At 43.5% G+C, this 18,048-nt stretch overlaps 1 protein-coding gene across 1 annotated transcript in view; it reads right to left on the minus strand.

The window, feature by feature from the left end:
- fhod3a (formin homology 2 domain containing 3a) overlaps positions 1 to 18,048 on the minus strand; it is a 48,260-nt gene that overhangs the window by 15,232 nt on the left and 14,980 nt on the right. Inside the window, exons 4-10 of the mRNA XM_070846122.1 lie at positions 7,913 to 7,980; positions 6,849 to 6,954; positions 4,935 to 5,029; positions 4,214 to 4,325; positions 3,966 to 4,060; positions 3,409 to 3,552; positions 2,984 to 3,219 (exon numbers count right to left, since the gene is read on the minus strand). Coding sequence (XP_070702223.1) covers positions 2,984 to 3,219; positions 3,409 to 3,552; positions 3,966 to 4,060; positions 4,214 to 4,325; positions 4,935 to 5,029; positions 6,849 to 6,954; positions 7,913 to 7,980 — 856 coding nt within the window. The remainder of the gene's footprint in view (positions 1 to 2,983; positions 3,220 to 3,408; positions 3,553 to 3,965; positions 4,061 to 4,213; positions 4,326 to 4,934; positions 5,030 to 6,848; positions 6,955 to 7,912; positions 7,981 to 18,048) is intronic.

Here is an 18,048-nt window from a genome sequence, read left to right on the forward strand (position 1 = left end):
GAATATGCACAGTTGTTTGCAAACGGGGCTGTAAATAGTATCACCTGAATATAACATCATCATAAGCAGCTACGTACTGTATATGTGAATAGTCAGTTATATGGGAATACAGTCCTATCCAGCGAGAGAAAATCAAACCCAACAGTGCTATACAATGATATCAAAGTGGACACCGAATGGAGACAGTAGGAATGAGAAAAAGCAAAGTTCTATTGAAATGATCAAACTAAGAAGCAAGAAGTAACACTACAGCTATACAGGTGAAGAGCTGAAACAGGCATCTGTGCCGTTCTTGAAAAGAGGGGAAAAGGCAGTGGGAAACAAAGCCAGGATGGTGCTAACCATGTGCTGACAGAACTAAGAAGAGATGTGAAAGAACAATAGGTGATAATAAGAGCGCTGACAGGCTGAAAGGTGTGAAGCCGTGCAGTCAAAGAAGTGAAAGGAACTGGTGAAAAAGGTGATGAACAACAAAAGTGATGCAAAGAGATCCAAAAGCCAGAAACAGAAGTGGAAAGTGAAAAAGTGACTAAAAAGGTGCAACGTCGAAGAGATGCAGGGAAAGCTTTCTGTGCTTCTTGAGGTCGTGGGACACTGAGCTCTGCTGCCCGTCTGACCTGGGAGACGTAGTTTTGGGTGACTCCTCACTGGGTTTGGCCGGAGCCGGGTGCGACGGCCCCTCATCGAGGTCGTAGGAGAAGAGGTGGAAGGGGGAGTGGGGCAGGTAGGGCAGGCGGTCGGGCGAGGGACGGGAGCTCCCGCGTGATGGCGGACTGACCTCCTTGGTAGCCGGGACGGTGGCGACGCACCTCTTCCTGGCCAGCAGGGAGGCCAGGAGCGAGGGCTGGGCCGGCGGGCTGAGAGGGGAGGAGATGGGGAGGGAGGAGATGGGGGATGAGGGGGAAGGGAGGGTGAGGGCTGGGGGTGGTTCAATCCGATTCCGCTGCGGCTCCTCTTTCATATTCTCCTTTCTGGAAGTGATGGTGATGGACTGGAGGGTTGTTCGTTGAACTATGGGCGGAAGATGTCTAGCCGGGCTACAAACAGAGGCATGGATTGAGAGGAATAAATGGATGAAAACATTACTGTGCAAATGTAAGACAAGTGGCACCATGTGTACAGGCGCTGTAGAGCATTGCATTGATACTAATAACTACATAGTGAATAGGCCACAAGGAGATCAAACCAACCAGCAAACTGACAAAAGAGACATCTAACAGATGTGTGGCTTTATATAAAGAGCCTCCAGATAAATAAGAAGACCACAGGACATTATTTCATTTTCATGTTACCACCATGTCCTAAAATACCTGGGGGTGGTCTGTATAGACACTGTATCAGCCCCCTGCTGCTCATCCGAATCAGACTCAGTCACTGGAGTCTCCTCTTCCTCCTCCTCCTCCTCCTCCTCCTCCTCCTCTTCCCCCTCCCCCTCCGCCTCCTCCTCCTCCTCCTCCTCCTCCTCCTCCTCCTCCTCTTCCTCCTCCTCCTCCTCCTCCTCCTCCTCCTCCTCCTCCTCCTCCTCCTCCTCCTCCTCTATCACATCCTCACATTCCTCCTCTCTGTGGAGGCAGGGGTGGGGGTGGATGAATGGATGGATGGGGAAAAAGTTTAGGGGAAGGATTGAGGGAGAGATGATGCGATACATAAGTTTAGCATGCAAATGGAAATCACCACACATTTGAAGAAATAAACAGATGGAACAAAGGAAGGGCAGAGATGGAGGGTTAGATGAGACGGACGTGTGGAAATGATGTTTGCAGCTGCACAACCAAAGCACATAAACTCAAACAAGGACATGACATCTATCAGATAAAGATAGAGAGAAAAACAAAAGGACTGAGACAAGTGAAAATCCAAATGAAATAAGAGGAAGAGGGGGATGAATGGTTCTCATTACACACGCCATGCCTCCAGTTAGGGAGTTTTACATACACAAATACAAAATACAATGACAAGGAAGAGGGAAAGGAAGGCTAAGAGGAGAATATACCATGGCTGACCAACTGACTTGAGATCAGTGCCACCAATCTGTTTTCCCAGTGAAACCAGATGAGCCTTGTTGCAGTCGAGTCAGCGTGCGCTGCCAGGTGTTGTTCCACAAGAGCAGAGCCACGTGTGTGTGACGAATGGGACGGCCAGTAAAGTCGTGTTTGTTTTTCTGTGTGCGCGTGCATAATATGAAGCAGGATGCAGCCACTGACAAAAACAACTTTCACCCATCACATCATTCCATAAAACATATACGCAAATGGATTCTTCTCACACAATTACGCACATTTTCACTTCTGTTTCAAGATAGAAATGTGTGCTAGTACCTTACACGCAACCACCACTTTAATATTTCGTCTGTCACTCTGACAGGATAAAGACGTGATGTGAGGAGGCACATGAAGGGAGTGAAGGAGCTTCAGTGGATGAGAGGACATAGAGAGGAAAGATTTACCTGAGGTAAGCGGCTACAGCTGGCTCCTAATTCCCCTTTTTGTGCGCACACAGCACCGAAATAAGCCTGTGCTGGTTTAATAATGCTTGTATTAGAATTACAAGCAAACCCTGAAGGCTTGTGCGGCTGCCGGGAGCTTTTGTATGTCTTTTAGTGGAGTACAAGTCCACACAAGTGTTTCATTGCAGAATAAAAAAAAAAAAACCCACTCAGAGTGCTTTATGTGACATGAGGCACACTAGTGGCTGTTACAGCATGTGGGTGAGGAGCAGCGGAATGAAAAAGTAGGGCAGAAGGCCACAGAGGTCAGTAGCTGACCGTTACCTGTGAGACCTTTGAACTTACATGGATGGAAGGAAACCTGACAGTGCTCTGGAGCAGAAAGTGACAGTTAGAGCGTCTCTCTCTTGGGTGCAGTTAACACATGTGCATCTCGTGAGTGATGGCTGAATATTTGATGATGTTTTTGCCACTCTTTCTACCTGCAACCTCTTTTATCCCGCTCCTCTGTTATGACCTGTTTTTTTTTTCCCTCACCTCTCGCTCAAGTCCTCAGCTCTCTGTCCGCTGAAAGGCTGGAAGCCGGCTCTCTGTGGGGACGCTGGGCTGCAGGGAGAGGCATGACCAGATCGCCCGAGAGAGGCCCTGCGGCTCCGCCTCCTCTCCAGGCCGCGCTTTTTGTCCCCGCCCCCGAGGCTGACTCGTCTGCGATCCCGGCGTCCCATTGGCGGAGGCTGGCTGTCATCGTCGCCATCCTCATGCCGTAGGGTCGCCTGCGAGAAAAGGAGATGTGGGATCGGTGACAGGAGTTTCACACAGATAACTTTGGTGGTTGTAATCATGTGGCATAATTTTCACCGGATGTGAGCAGCGCTTACGAACTAAAATCTGAACTTTACTAAAAGGCAAATATTAACTTGCAATATTTTCCTTGTGATCGTGTGACTTTGTGTGTCTCAGACCTCATAGATGTTGAGCTGCTCAACCAAGTCCAGATCAGTTCCTTTCCGGCCCAGGTGTCTCTGGGACACTGTCTCCATGCCCTGCTCCTCCAGGCCGTCCACCATATCATAGAAGGAGTCCTGGTCAGGTAGAGCTGCAAGCGTCTGCAAAAAGAAAAGGAGACAGATAAGTCATCAAGGTGTAACTGAGGTTTAAAATGCTTTGATTGGGAATATTTTGGTGGCTAAAATATTTCAATATTGCAAACTCAGTGATGTAATTTTTGTTGTGTTATGTCTCATGTTTTTCTGTTATTTCCTGTTTTATTTGCGCCGTTTAACTCTCGTTTAAGGTCCCTTGACTTCCTAGATTTGTGAAATCTAGATTTGTGAGCCGCACACAAATGTGCATAACTAAAGAATTAAATGACAAAACATGAATTAAAAATGAAATGAATGAGAAATGAGAAAAGACATGATATGTTTTTAAGTGTGGCCTGATCGGAGTTATATTTTCCTGTACTTGACAATAAAAATGATAGAAACATTCAGTATATAGACGCTTAAGACATGGACACCTTATTGATGAGGGTCATGGCGTAGACCAGCAGCTCTGTGTCCACTCCGTCCTTCTCATGCAAGATCTCCATAGTGTTGGACCACGGCTTGCAGCCTGGAAATCAGCCAGTTACAAATAAAAACATGAATTACTTATGTGACGCTCTACCTGACCACCCCACCCTAAATACCCTCCAGCTCACAGTCAACAGAATCATGAATGAGAACACGTTCCTCAGCAGCCGGCGGCGTGCTAACTCATCTATACCTCTCTTGCTGTCCACAGAGGTGATGGCTTCTATCAGCAGCGGGGAGTTGGACTCGGAGTACTCCACAAACACCAGCAACAGCTTCAGAGCTGTTTTCACCACCAGACGGAACTAGAGAGAGGGGAGGGGTTCAAAGTTACAAACTCACAGACACAGGAAACAGTACAACCAATGGATGCATCATGGTCCTGAGGCTGGAAATTTGTAATGGTTATCTTTTTCCCTGTGCCCCCATCATGATATGTCTTTAAATCCTCAACTTTGATCTTTCGCTGCTTCTTGACCAGACAGTTGAAAGTTAGACGCTTCAATGACTAGATGAAATTCCCTGACAAGTTTAATGACAGGCAAAGATAGGGATCATATTTGTTGTATAATGTGCTATGGTGTGTCCATATTAAGAATAAATCAAAATACTTTTAAAATCAAAAGAAGAAACAATACAATGTTGGGCTCAAGGCACCGAATCAAGATGGATACTTTGAGTGCAAAGCAGATGTGCACCTTTAAAAATGAAAATATCACAAATCAACAAAAGACACCATCCTCAGGTCAGGACATAGGACACAATCAGGAGCAGTTGTGTTTGTGTGTCTGTTTCTGGGTATGAAAGCTAAAAATAATGCTCTCCAAACAACGAATGGCTAGCTCAGGGCATAGTGTGTGTGTGTCTGTGTGTGTGTGTGTGTGTGCTGAGGCTATACGTATGCTCGGCTATACCTTTGATCCAACAAGAGTGTACAACCACTCGATTGTCTCAGCATGCCCAATGACACCGTTCATCCCGTCTACATACAGCATGATCTGTCCCAGGGCTGGTGGGTAATAAACAGAGAAAGTTAGATGATTCAATGCTTACTGTGAACAAATCAAGCACAGCGAATGTAAACTAATTAATTTCAGCTTTTCCCAATAAGTCATATTGTTATAGACTAAACTACCCATCAGTATACAAAGTAGTTCCACCTCAACCTGCTCTCACGTTAATGAACAAAACTGATGTTATATATTCACTTTCAATTCTTATTACTTTTTGTTTATAACACTTCTGGTAACAGAAAAGAAGACCTTCATTTTTAGTATTTTTACATTTTGCTAGATTTACTTAAGGGATAACTTTTACAAATTTTGGGTTTAAAATGAGTAGGTACAAAAGGTTTTATTTGCCCAGTAGACTGCATCAGTCAGCAGCCCCAAACGAGCTGCGAACAGGCTACAATGGCTGTAATGTAATACTATGGGGCATACGGCTAGTCAAATTACATCCACTAAAAGTGCTTGTTTTTGCCACTGACGGGCTCAGATTCTCATTGGAAGTGTCTGAAAATATAACAGAAAGTATCTCTACTGATATAGACCTGTGAAATCTTTTTTTTTGAAAGCCATTATATTGCTGTACTCAAAGCCACCAGACTCCATTGACAAAAACAGTAATTTTACTTCATAGAATATGTGAGTTGCTGGACTATCTGCTTGGTGGAGTCTGGTTTCTTTAAACCAAGAGATATAACAGCTGTATCTGGTCACACAAATAGGAATGTTACAGGTCTGTCACAGTGATCTGTTCAGTAAAGTTGGAACCCGCTTCAAATAACAATCTCAGTCTGTCAGGGGCAAAAACCAAGCACTGTTTAGTGGACACACTTTGATGGGCACATTTACTTTTGTCATTCACCGCAGCTAGTATGCAAGGCACTGGCCTAAACATCAGGAATAAGTTAGGTTTTTATGAGGACACTTCCACATTCGCTCAAAATCGTGTTCCAAAAAAGGAAGCACATAGTGAGGACCTCTATTGGATCTCACAGCTTTCTGATTAAGGAATTAAGAAACTATTAGGCCGACGGTCCCGCCCCCTGAATCGACCTCGCTGTCCGACATTGTTGTAATCTCGTTAATGCTAGCTCTGGTAGTCAGACGTCAAAGGTATGAGCAAAGCAAGCAAACTGTTCAGACTCGGAAGCTGTCAGTGTCGCTGTGTTTATATTGTTTGGCTGTTTATTTGGCAGGTCAGTCTGTTAAACTTGAAGTCAGCATGTTGTGCAGCCAATGCGACCAAAAATGATGGTGATCAAAACATATTCTCTTTTAGACTCTTTTAGATTTGCAGAATATCAGCTGCTGCAAGACCAGCAGAGGGTGTGATTATTTAAGGAAGATGTGGGAGAAAGATTTGGATTGTACTTTGGAGGAAGGAACGTGGAAGGGGATTCTTCATGTTTAAAAAATGAAAAATTCAATAAAAAATGTGAATTACAAAATTATCAGCTGCTGCATGTTCACGCACACATTTCAACAAAAACTAATGCTTATTTAAAGATTGTGTTATGTTCACATACAGTCACTTATGCCAGCTGGGTTGTTAAACCTGTTGAACGTGCTGATACATTATCATGATATAAATAAATAGCTGTAAATGCCTGTCACCACAGTGTTTTCACTAGTTGGGGGCTTTAGCGCGTTCTGCTCAGGGACGACAACTGCTCAGAGCTGCCCCTGTAAGATGTATCATGTGGCTGCAAATAGTGAGTCATTAGGCAACTAATAGCAACAACAACACTCCATAATTATGCTACTTATGAAATGCTTTTCCATGACACGTTTCATGTGGAAATTATGGAAAAGAAACTATACCTCTTAATATGTAATTCTGGTAGTTCTGGTCAGCCTCTGCTCCCACTTTGATGAGGCAGGTGAGACCTTCAGCGATCACAAACTCATGGACCAGATCTTTGTCATCCTGAAGTAAAACAGAGAGAGACATTGTATAAAATAAGTTAGTACACTGGCTGCTTTCACACAGAACCACACAAAATCCCTCCTGAAACGTATGCTTTTATTAGTGTATTCATGTTGCATTCTCTTTTGTTACCACATGGTGTCGTTAAAGTGCAGGATTAGGGTTAAAAGTTGACAGCCCATAAAACTTTCTGCCCCCCTGTGTTTCGCAAGTTGCTGCTTTTGACACATCATCTGTTGTAACAACAACAGAAACCAAAAGGATGATGAAAACACTTTAATGTAGTCGTCTGACCAAGGACTCCTAAACTAATGCTGCCTTCAGGGGCACTGTTTAAGATCTAACGTCTTACTTGGGCTCACTCAAGGGCTTTTGGTGAAAAAATAAGCATGTAGAGAAAGCCTGAGAGAAAATCATGTCATTGGCAGAGGTTGTATGTCTTTTGTAGAAACCAAGCTGCACACGATTTATGCAGCAGTTAATTAAATTAATTAGGATCAATAGATTTTCATTCAACGTCACTACCTTTGCCATCATGTACTGACGTGACTTCAATGCTCTGGCTAAATTTAATAAAGTCTTAAAGTTTCTGGGCAATTTAATGTGTGCAAATGGTAGTCATGGTACTTACAATACCAGTTAAATGCTGGAATAGTTCCCACATTGCTGTTTTGCTTGATGAACTATGTGTTACTATATTTGAGCGTTCTTGTGTGTGTAGTCCAGAAAAAGCCCTTGGTATTTTACGTGGCTGACTCCTCTCTTCTTAGAATAAAGATTCACACAAAAACAAATGCGAACAGCCACACACACACACACACACACACACACGCAGGGAGAGAAATGCCACGTTGATGGAGATCCCTGTCATCATGGAAGAGCACAGTGGCCACAATAACCAACTGTACTCTACAACAACAAACTGACAGTAATTGCATGTGAAATATGTGTGTGTTACCTGAAAGATTTGCTTTAGAGAGAACAGTGCCCTTCTCAAGTCCCGTCCATTGGAGTTATACAGTCTTTCTGAAGAGAGAGAGAGACACACAAAGACGTGGTTATTTGACAAACAGTACCAAGGCTTGGTAGAGTGACCCAAACAGAGAATGTTTCCACCTGACTTGACGCAACCTTTTTTGACACAGTCTGTTTGCATTGTTTATTCCCACGTGCACCTTTCATCTCTCCCCAGTGTTTCATGACTAGATTGATAAAACTCGTAAAGCGAAATGAGTCTCAGCTGTGCAAAGGTTGCCCAATAAGTTTGATGTGTGAGATGGAACGCTGGGAGTCGATGGAACCAGTCACACCACACGGCTCTGATCACCTGGGACATCAGACACTTTCACCGTGTCCTCACTCGATGAGCAACACGTGCATGATCTCTCACACACACACACACACACACACACACGTTGCAGTGGTGATTAGAGCTGTATAGGAATGTTAATGAGCTGCTGGCAGGGCTTCAGCGGTGAGGTATTCAGGTCACGACTCGGAAAGCACTCAGAACTGACGGCTGCGAGCTCTTGTACCACCACAATGATATTTAGCCTTATTATTTCTATCCTTGAACACAAAGAGATCGTCAAAATACAGCTATGCCATTACAGGCCTTTAAAATGTAAAATGTAACCCTAAAATAACCCTTTTCTATATCTGGGGTTTGTTTATTTTAGTTCGTCTGGTACTCCATCTTTATAATGCTTTATCATATTCTATAGCATGTCTTCCCTTAATAATTACCATACTTATACTTGTACTATATTTGATCTGAAATTGGCATTTTTGTCCAAAAATTATCGTGTTGCTTAAGAACCACAAGTTCTGATTTCTTGTTAAGACTATGTAATAAAGTTACTAAGTATTACTAAGTGCTGTTGTTTTAGTACATTTTATAATACTTCACATCATTCCTTTTCATTTGTCCAGCCCTGTATGTATTTGTGTATTACACAGTGCTTGTATTTACATGCACATACCAGTGGAATGATCAAAATATTGTTCCTGTAAGTGCTCTTCTTTGGGCTAAAAGTCTGTTTAGCTGAGTGTCCACACTGTCCATTTGTGAGTTTAGAGAGTTGTTTCAGGTTCGGAAACTGCATGTGTAAATCCTGAGGTTATATGTTGATGATAAATCCCTGAGCCCAACAGGAGGAGGGGGGGAAGGTTGAAAGCGTTTGTAGGTAAGGGCCTGCCGTCTGGAGCTCAGTGGTAACCGACGTTAAGCTAGACAAGGCTAACCCAAGGCCAGGGTCAAAATCATTATCATTCCGCACACAGACGAAGAATTACAGGCCTGTCTGTCTCTCCATCTGCAGGACCCTCACTGTGAGATCAGCATTCGTGAAATACATCTGTGATAGTCTACAGCAGAGATAACCACATCATCCAAATCATAAGTGCCAAGAGGCATCTGGCACTAATGCGCATAAATCTGTGGGAAAAAGTGACTACAAAACTCACCCAAAAGCAAAGAACATTTTAGGAAGGAAAGAGAGGAAAAAACATTTATACATGCGCATTAAGGAGGTGAACTAAGAGGAGAGGAGAGGAGAGGAGAGGAGAGGAGAGGAGAGGAGAGGAGAGGAGAGGAGAGGAGAGGAGAGGAGAGGAAAGGAAAGGAAAGGACAGGAAAGGAAACAGGCTTCATGCCAGTGTCTGATTTAAGGACAGAAGGCCAAGTGCTTCTGGGTAATCAAAGCAAGAAAGCCGAAGATGTGGAATTCCCCTTCCACTACATACATATATGTCTGTGCCATGTCCTTTGAGTAAAAGGTTGACTGAGCTACTGTCGTCCGCCTGACTGAACAGAGTTTAAACTGAGGGCCTGGCAGTTGTAGAGGAACAAGCACAGTGTTTGATTGTGTCGAACCCCACTTGACATTTATTGTGACCTGCGGCACAGAGGAGAGTCTGTCCTGTGTGACTGTCATCAGGAGGGTCAACGTTATTGTCTTTAAACGGAGGAGAACACAGACAGGCGGCAGGTGCAGCGACCTGCGTTTCACTCGCCACATCACAACAAACTCCAAACTGTGGCTCGGCTATAACTCCTCTTTTCAAACAGCCGGTTTGGTGTGACCACCTTGTCCACATTTCTTCAGGTTTCCCTGGAAATCAAGTGGTCACTTAATGACGCGGGGAACACTCCGTCTGGCCCTCGAGCGTCAGCGGTTCACTCAGTCGGTCACGTGTAATGTTCATGTTCTTCATCAGGCCGTGAGTGGGGCTGTCAAGGTAACCTTTCCAAAACCTCTGCTGTCCATCAGGAGCATGTCAGCAGCAGCGATAAGCCATAAACTTGGCTTGATTCATTCTGGTGTAACGCTAGTGATGTGAAAAGGTGAGCACGCTGCATTATAATTAGCCGCAGTTCACGAGGAGAACACACACAGAAATAAATGTTTAGAAAGTATATCTTTAGTATTCTGGATGTCAGTTGGACTGAACGTACATAACTGATTCATTATCCCAGCTGGATACAGATCATGTATAATACATATGTATGTTGTATATTATACATAATGTATTTGAATGATCTTCTCTCACAGATTTTCTTGAATCAAACATCTTCATTTTCTTGATTCTAAAACACAGAGAATTCCTCACTTGTTTGGTAAAGTTGTTGAGTTTATTAAGATGCTTTCTGCAGTGCACAGTTTCATCAACGGTGTCACAGTCATGCCAACATTAACATCGTCATGGCAATAGCCTGTAGTCACCTGACAGTCGCTAACAAAGTCTTGTCAACATAATTACACTTCTGCTCCAGAGTAAACGGAGTTTGACATCCTAAATAATCAAAGGGCCATTTTCCCATTGGCACAAAGGGCTCCAGCTGTCTTAACACTGCATGTCAAGAGTGATGGTGCATTCAAGCTGGAAATAGTTTAAACAAATCTCTCGCACCTTCAACCTCTGGGCCAAACAGCCTGGTCTAACTACACTGCTTCAGGGCCTGCATCTCTTTAGAGGGAGATGATATGTAGGGAGAAATAACAGTAAAACACAAAATAGGAAGATAATGCATCTTAATCAGATGCCCTCCACTGGTCTTAGAGATGGAGCAGTGGATGTGGGGATACTTGAAGAGAAAGGAGGGGAAAAATAGCAAAAAAGGATCGTTTTTGAAGGGAGGATTTGCCTGTCCACGTGTCTTTTACTGGTCATTCTCCTTTTTTCCTGGCCTTAGATTTTATTATTGTCACCAGAAAAGCTGAAACGCTCACTGGGATGTGTCATTGTGGCTTGTGCACGTACACGTGCTTGTGTGTAGTGTGTGTGTGTGTGTGTGTGTGTGTGTGTGTGTGTGTGAGCGTACGTGCGTGCATGTGTGTGATCCGGGCATGCGCCCGTGTGCGAGCCAGTGCCTGTGTTTGTTGAGTGCAGACAGACTTATAAAGGAGAGACAGAAAAGCACATTTCATTTATAGGTTCGCTTGGAGTTTTACTGTTTTGTTTTGGAGGACTCGCAGTTCTTGTCCACACCGTTTCACCATGACCTCACATGCACTGCAACATGTCAGCCTTAACGAGTCATTTAGCCCCATGTGCCGTCTTAAAGTTTTCATTTCCTCAAAGCAAGGGGGGGGGGGATCCGCCAGCATAATTTTCTGTTTTAATCTAATGTGATTAAAACTGTTGACTCAAAATAAAACCTTTAAACTGTACACCAAGTGTCTGTGCTCCATAACTTAAGAGCCTCTCTCAGTATGTCGGGCTAACACTGGCGTCTAGTTACTGTGGGAGCGTGGTTTACACCCTCATAGGGTTTATCACATCCTAAACACCATAAGTGAGGACATGAATACATGTCATCATGTCTATTGTGTATCATCTAATAATTGTAATGTTATAGCTTTCTTTGAATGTTTAAACACACATAATTCTTCTGCTTAATAATGGGTTAAAATTCCTGTTTAAGTGACTTCAATAGAAATATGCTTTTTTTTGTCACAATATACCAGAAACCTGCAGTGGAAGAACCTGTATGTGCATTGGCACACGTGTGCATGTGTCTGTGTGTGTGGGAGTGTCCTCTGCAGTGAAACAGGGATTCCCCCGCTGCTGAGTCTGTCTGCTAAGTCGCTCAGGAGTGGTCAGATCCCTCCTTCCCCTCCTGCCATAATGAGATTAGCGCTGTGACCCTTCAGCTTTGACTAATCCCTCAACATTTACTGCACCATCTACACATTTCCAAACAGAAAAACACACAGGCCAGCTCAAGCTACACGACACCTAATCCACTGCAATTATACTCAAAACCGCACTGTATTTTGTTCTGCTGTCGGAACACATCAAATGCAAAATCGGAGCGTCCCGATTTGACTGATGTCTAATTCTGCTCAGTTGGCCTTCACAAAAGGCAGCAACAATCTACTACAACTATGCTTAATCCTCAGATTTAATAATCAGCCAGCTCAGCAGATGTTTCTTAAAGGCCACCTGGATAAAGACACGTTGGCGTGGGGGTGAAATTCTGCAGGCTGACAAGCAAACAAAATGTCCAAGAGAAAAGTCAGAGAATTATGACAATCTCCATCATATGAGTATCTCATATGGGCATTTATAAGCACTATCAGTCCCTGTTGGTGACTCCTCTGTCTCTTAACTCACTGTGGTGGTTTTACGGCCTGCAGCTTTTCTGATTTTGTTCACCCTCCCCACCCTCAAAGCCACGAAAACCCACTTTACGCTACCGGCCCAGCACAAAACAGTAAGCAGACAATGAGTGGACAAAGTGGAGCATTTAGCTGCTACAGCCTGAAACTGTATTTCCCCTCAGGAGTTGGTGACAGTGAATGGGGCTAAAAGTGACAGAATATTGGACTTACATTCATGAGATAAACAGTAACATGGCTCCAAATAAACGCTAGTGTTTCTCCGTATCTGTTAAATGTCCAAATAGGCGACTGTTTGCTTACAGCGAAGTTCTCCATATCAACTACAAAGGTCATGATATTTCCACTGTTCCCAAATGTTCAAAAAACAACTTGTTACAGGTTTAAATAAACAGACAACAGAAAAATAATGATAATTCATGACAGAAAGGAACAATAAAGTAGGCTATTGAAGCTACTGGAGGAGAATCCCAAGATGCAGTTCCTCTCATGACCACTACATGCTGGCTCTGAGTACAACTTCTTCGAGTGTGAAAAATTATTTTGGCACTACAAAAGATATCAACCCCAACACACATCACCAGCGTTACAGATAGAAAGGCGCAACCTCTCTATACACAGTGTAAACTAATGTATGTGCTTAGATCAGAGGGAATTATTTTAGGAAGACACATCTTTATTGGGTCGCGGGATATTTACAGATACGCACAAACTGAGGTCAACCAAGGGTAATATTTTTCAGGATGGTACAACTGTCTATGGGTCAGACGAGAGAGGGCAGGTCACAGCTGGTGCTCCCGCATTTAAGCCCGGTTATAACCGCTGACTTGTGTTTCTGGAGGATTTCATAGCACCCCTCTAAAAAAGCCTCCACGCGGCTGTCTGGGCCAATCAGTCACTTGGCTTTCAAACTAGGTCCTCAGTGGGATCTAAAATAAGGAAGTGAGAGGAGCATGAGGTGTAATGGCACGCTGGAGAGCTTGATTTAATCCCAGGAAGTCTTTGCCTCACGGTGCTGGTATCGCGCTAAATATAGGTGGGTGGGGTATCAAACATACAGTAACGATCCTAGATACTGGGTTCAGTCTCCGTTCAGGTCATGAAGTACACTGCCCCCGTAGCTTAATTAACTCAACAGGATGAGACAATGCCAGTCATTTCCATTGCAGTTTCACATGTGTTAAGAATTTCTTGGTAAGAAATCATTTGTCTTCAGGTGGTGATTGCAGACAAGGATTTTGACATCACTGATGGATTTGTTTTCACTTGTTTGAAGACAACTTAATGCAAAATTAAATGACGCCTTCATATTTTTGTAATATTTCTTAGTAAGGGTTTGCATTTCAGATCAGTGCCCATGTGCAAAGGCACAGTTGGGTGGTATTTCCTCCATGTGTGCACATATGTGTGGAGTGTCATGTCCATTAATCTGTAGTTAAAGGGTAAATACCCATCAATCTGTCATACTGGAACATAGTTTGGACAATAATGCACGATTTCAGTCTCATGTCAAGTGAAGTGAAAAGGAAAAGTTGGCAGGCAGCAAAGGCCAGACTGTGGAGGACAACTCGGTTATTTTGCGACTGTCTATTTTTTGTCTGTTGGTCTTGGCCTACAGTGCAAGTACTGGAGACTGCTGATGGTACAGATGACGAGAGAGGCCCCATGAGCTCAGTGTGTGTGTGTGTGTTTGTGTGCGTGTTTGAGAGACAGAGGAAAAGAGAGAAAGCAGGGGAGAGTGAGACCTCCAAGGTTTCACTGTGGGATTCATGAGACAGGCAGAGATTACACTAGGCTCAGCAGTGACACACACATACCCACACAGTCATGTACACATATACTCAGGCAGCTACAGTACAACAACAGTGGGATAAATGCAAACTTACTGTGAATGGAAACACTTGGGAGTGAATGAAAACAAGCCTTTATATGAATGTCATAAATCCACCCCTGTGGGAACAAATGGCTGCTATATTTTATAGTTAACATGCTGATCCACAGTGCATACAGCATACTGATATACACACTATCATACACACATACTCACACACACACAAACACACACACACACACAGACAGTAAAACATCTTCAGACTGTAACCTTGAACCCCGATGAAGGACATCAGCTGTGAAAGAAACTCCAGAGCAGATGTCTTCAGGAAGGAAACACGTGCAAACACATAAAAATACACACCCACACACACACACACACACACACAAATATAGTATGTCCCCACACACTCCAAGACCAGAACGTGCCCTGTGCCCTTCATATGCCCCTGGCGCCTCTGAATTAGTCCACAAACACACACAAACACACACATACAGGAATAGTTACCCACAACATAAACACAAATACATGCAGCTTTTCTTACAGGCACCCTGTGTTACCACGGCGATGACAGGACTGAGCCTTCAGTAGTGCTCTATTGTATCACACACACACCCACTGCCCACCGTACTTCCCACTCTGTATCCACAGGGTAGTGACAACTCATTATATACTCAATATTTCAACATATTGTACAATGTTACACTGTATAAGTTCAAAATGACTCATGTAGCTCATTCCTATTAGATTGTTTTCTTCCATTATTTCAGTGTAACTTGTGGAAAACAGGCCTAAAGCTTTCTATAATTAAAGCCTCCATGATAATCCGTCGTGTTATTGTAACAGCTAGTATTTCTCTAAACTAAGGCCACGTTTTCCTTTAATGCTGCAGATTTCTGTTGCAAAACCTGTCCAACATGGGCTGGAAGAAAAGCGCCCTGTCCAGTAAAGAACACTTCCAGCAAACCGAAGCATATTTGCTTTCTTGACAAGAGACAGATGATAGCACCGTCATGTCGTGATCATCTTTCTTTATGGAAACACTTTTAAATTCCTTTTACTCAGGTTTTGTCCACCTGTCGCATGCAACTAACATTATTTCACAGAGTTGCTCTGCAATTGCATTCTTGATGATGCATTTCTATAAAGTGCGACCTTGTTTTTCTGCAGCGTGTGACCAGACACAAAGGCTGATTATGGGAAATATTGTGGTGTTGTAATCCCACATACAAGTATGCACGTGTGAAACAAGCATCCAGTGTTTTCCGTCACTCTGTCCTCACTCTTTGTCATTCTGTCTCACGCGCTCACTCTCTCTCTCTTCCTCTCTCACGCTTGCTGTGTCATGTCTTTGTTAACTGGCAGGATTCACTGGGCATGTGCAGCGACGGACAAGCAGAGAGATGAAATAAAACGAGAGCTGTGCAGGCCTGCAGCTATACGGAAGTGTTGTCCCTTACAATCAGCACTGACAACAACACTCTGTAATAATGCAGAAAAGTAAAATGATGTTTGAATGTCTAAGTTGTTTTTTATTGGCTTTGAAAATGCACTTTGACAGTGTTTCCGAATGAACTGGCTGGATTGCATTTATACAAAAAGGGAGCTTGACAAATATGAGAGAGGAAGACGGACATAAAAGAGAGAAAAGACAGACAGACACAACACCCAAAGACAGCAGAGTAAGACTGACAGCAGCCTGAGCGAGTAAACAGAGAGGACATTGGAGGATATGTGCTGCTTGCTGAGTAGATTAGCTGAGTGAAATCTCGCTCTGACTCATACCACACTCTCCTGTTACTATACTCTGTTACTATACTATACTCCCTTGCTTGTGTGTGTGCGTGTGTGTGCGCGCTTATTTCCGTGTCTGAGTCTAATACAGCAGGCATGATGACATATGACAAAAACTACTGTATAAGGGAGGGAAGAGACCGTATCAGCTCCACTTTTTTGACACTATATTCTCTCTGTTGTATAGATAACAGCGGGAGAGAGACAGAGAGAGAGAGAGAGAGAGAGAATGGCAAATTAACCTGCAGGTCTAATAATGGAGACAATGTCTGCTGTCTAACGCTGCGTTTGTGTATGATGGACTTATACAGGAGCATGATTTGCACTGATTATGACATAGAAAAGTTTTTTAAAAGCACTGGGGTAAGAAGCAGAGCTAACTTTGTGTGGTCCTGCCAAACGATTCTCTCAATTAAGCTGCCAAAGCAGCATTAGTAGAAAACAGTAGAAGTGTAACATCTAGTCAAAACCTTCTCTCTGTCTTCACTCTCCTCACCTGTAAGCCAGCAGATCTATGACATAACTTTAGTAGCTGTGGGCCAAACGCTGCTGCTCTGTCTGGCAGGTGCATTTCCTCCTTGCTTTGTTTTTCCCTTGTGTATCCTTCCCTAAGTGATTTACCATTTCCCTGGAAATCATCCCTCTCCCCGTCTCTCTCCACACATCCCCTAAACCCATCATCTCTCAAACCCCACGGCTGGATAAGATGCCAAGCCCGCAGAATCTCCACCGTGTGTTCTGAATGTTTAGCTTGTGGTAATTGTAATGTTTTATTGCATTATGTAATAGTTTCAAAATGAATAAAACAGACCAGCCAGAGCTCTGTGCAGGCACACTCGGTTGCATATATGAACAAGCCCAGACATAACACTCAGACCCACACACACACACTGGTAGTGATATATTTGTTACTTCCAGTAAGTGCACCGAGGGACAGCAGAGCAAACCCCAAACAGCAGCACAACAGTTGGGCTGCTCATGTTTGTCAGCGTAACTAGAGCCCAGGGAAAACCCTGCCACATCCACAGACTGCACAGCACTGTAATGCACAGACAGGACCCACCACACCACAGCAACTGATCACAATGGAGATGTAGCTCTAACTGGATTACACAGCGAAAAACAATAAAAGCTGTAAATAATCACATTGTAGATTTACTGCATGATGTGTAAAATAGTGAAGCTTGACAGCTACATGATAATACATGATAACAGCTGAGCATAAACAGCACAATATCCATCCATTTATTATTTCTAGAAAACATAACTTTGTGCAGAGCGGCGTACCTTTCTCAAACATGATCTACTACTAAACTGCAAGACAGCAAGTTATATACAATTAGAGTCTGGGGACAGTTGGGTTGTGTTGAGTGCTACTGCAGTCGGACTAGAATAAACAGCTGCAGGATAGATGTGCGTTACAGGCTTTTCTACAGCAGCTACTGCTGTAAAGTTATTCCACCACTTCCACTGCTCTACACCTCCATCCCTAATGTCCCATCAGCCCATCTCTTCCTCTCCCACAGCAGTAACTAAGGCATGACTCATGTGGGTGCGATGCTGAGTCTCTCCTCTGGGTTTTAGCTGCTGGTGAGGGTAGAGGGGAAACTATTTGAGTGATTTTCTCATAACTTCTTTCTCTGTGTGAAACACAGATGAAAAGAGAGTCCCTGTATTCTGAATGCATAACTGCTGATTTTAGGCAATGGAGAGATAGTGAAAACACAAGACGGACACAAATATAAACACATTTGCAAGGAAGATATGGTTATGCGCAGATAAAACAGATTGAGTGACAGGTCTATACTTGTCAAAGACCATGCAAACAATTCCTAAGCATGGCAA

Source organism: Pempheris klunzingeri, chromosome 16, assembly GCF_042242105.1.
Source record: "Pempheris klunzingeri isolate RE-2024b chromosome 16, fPemKlu1.hap1, whole genome shotgun sequence".
Classification (NCBI taxonomy): Eukaryota; Metazoa; Chordata; class Actinopteri; order Acropomatiformes; family Pempheridae; genus Pempheris; species Pempheris klunzingeri.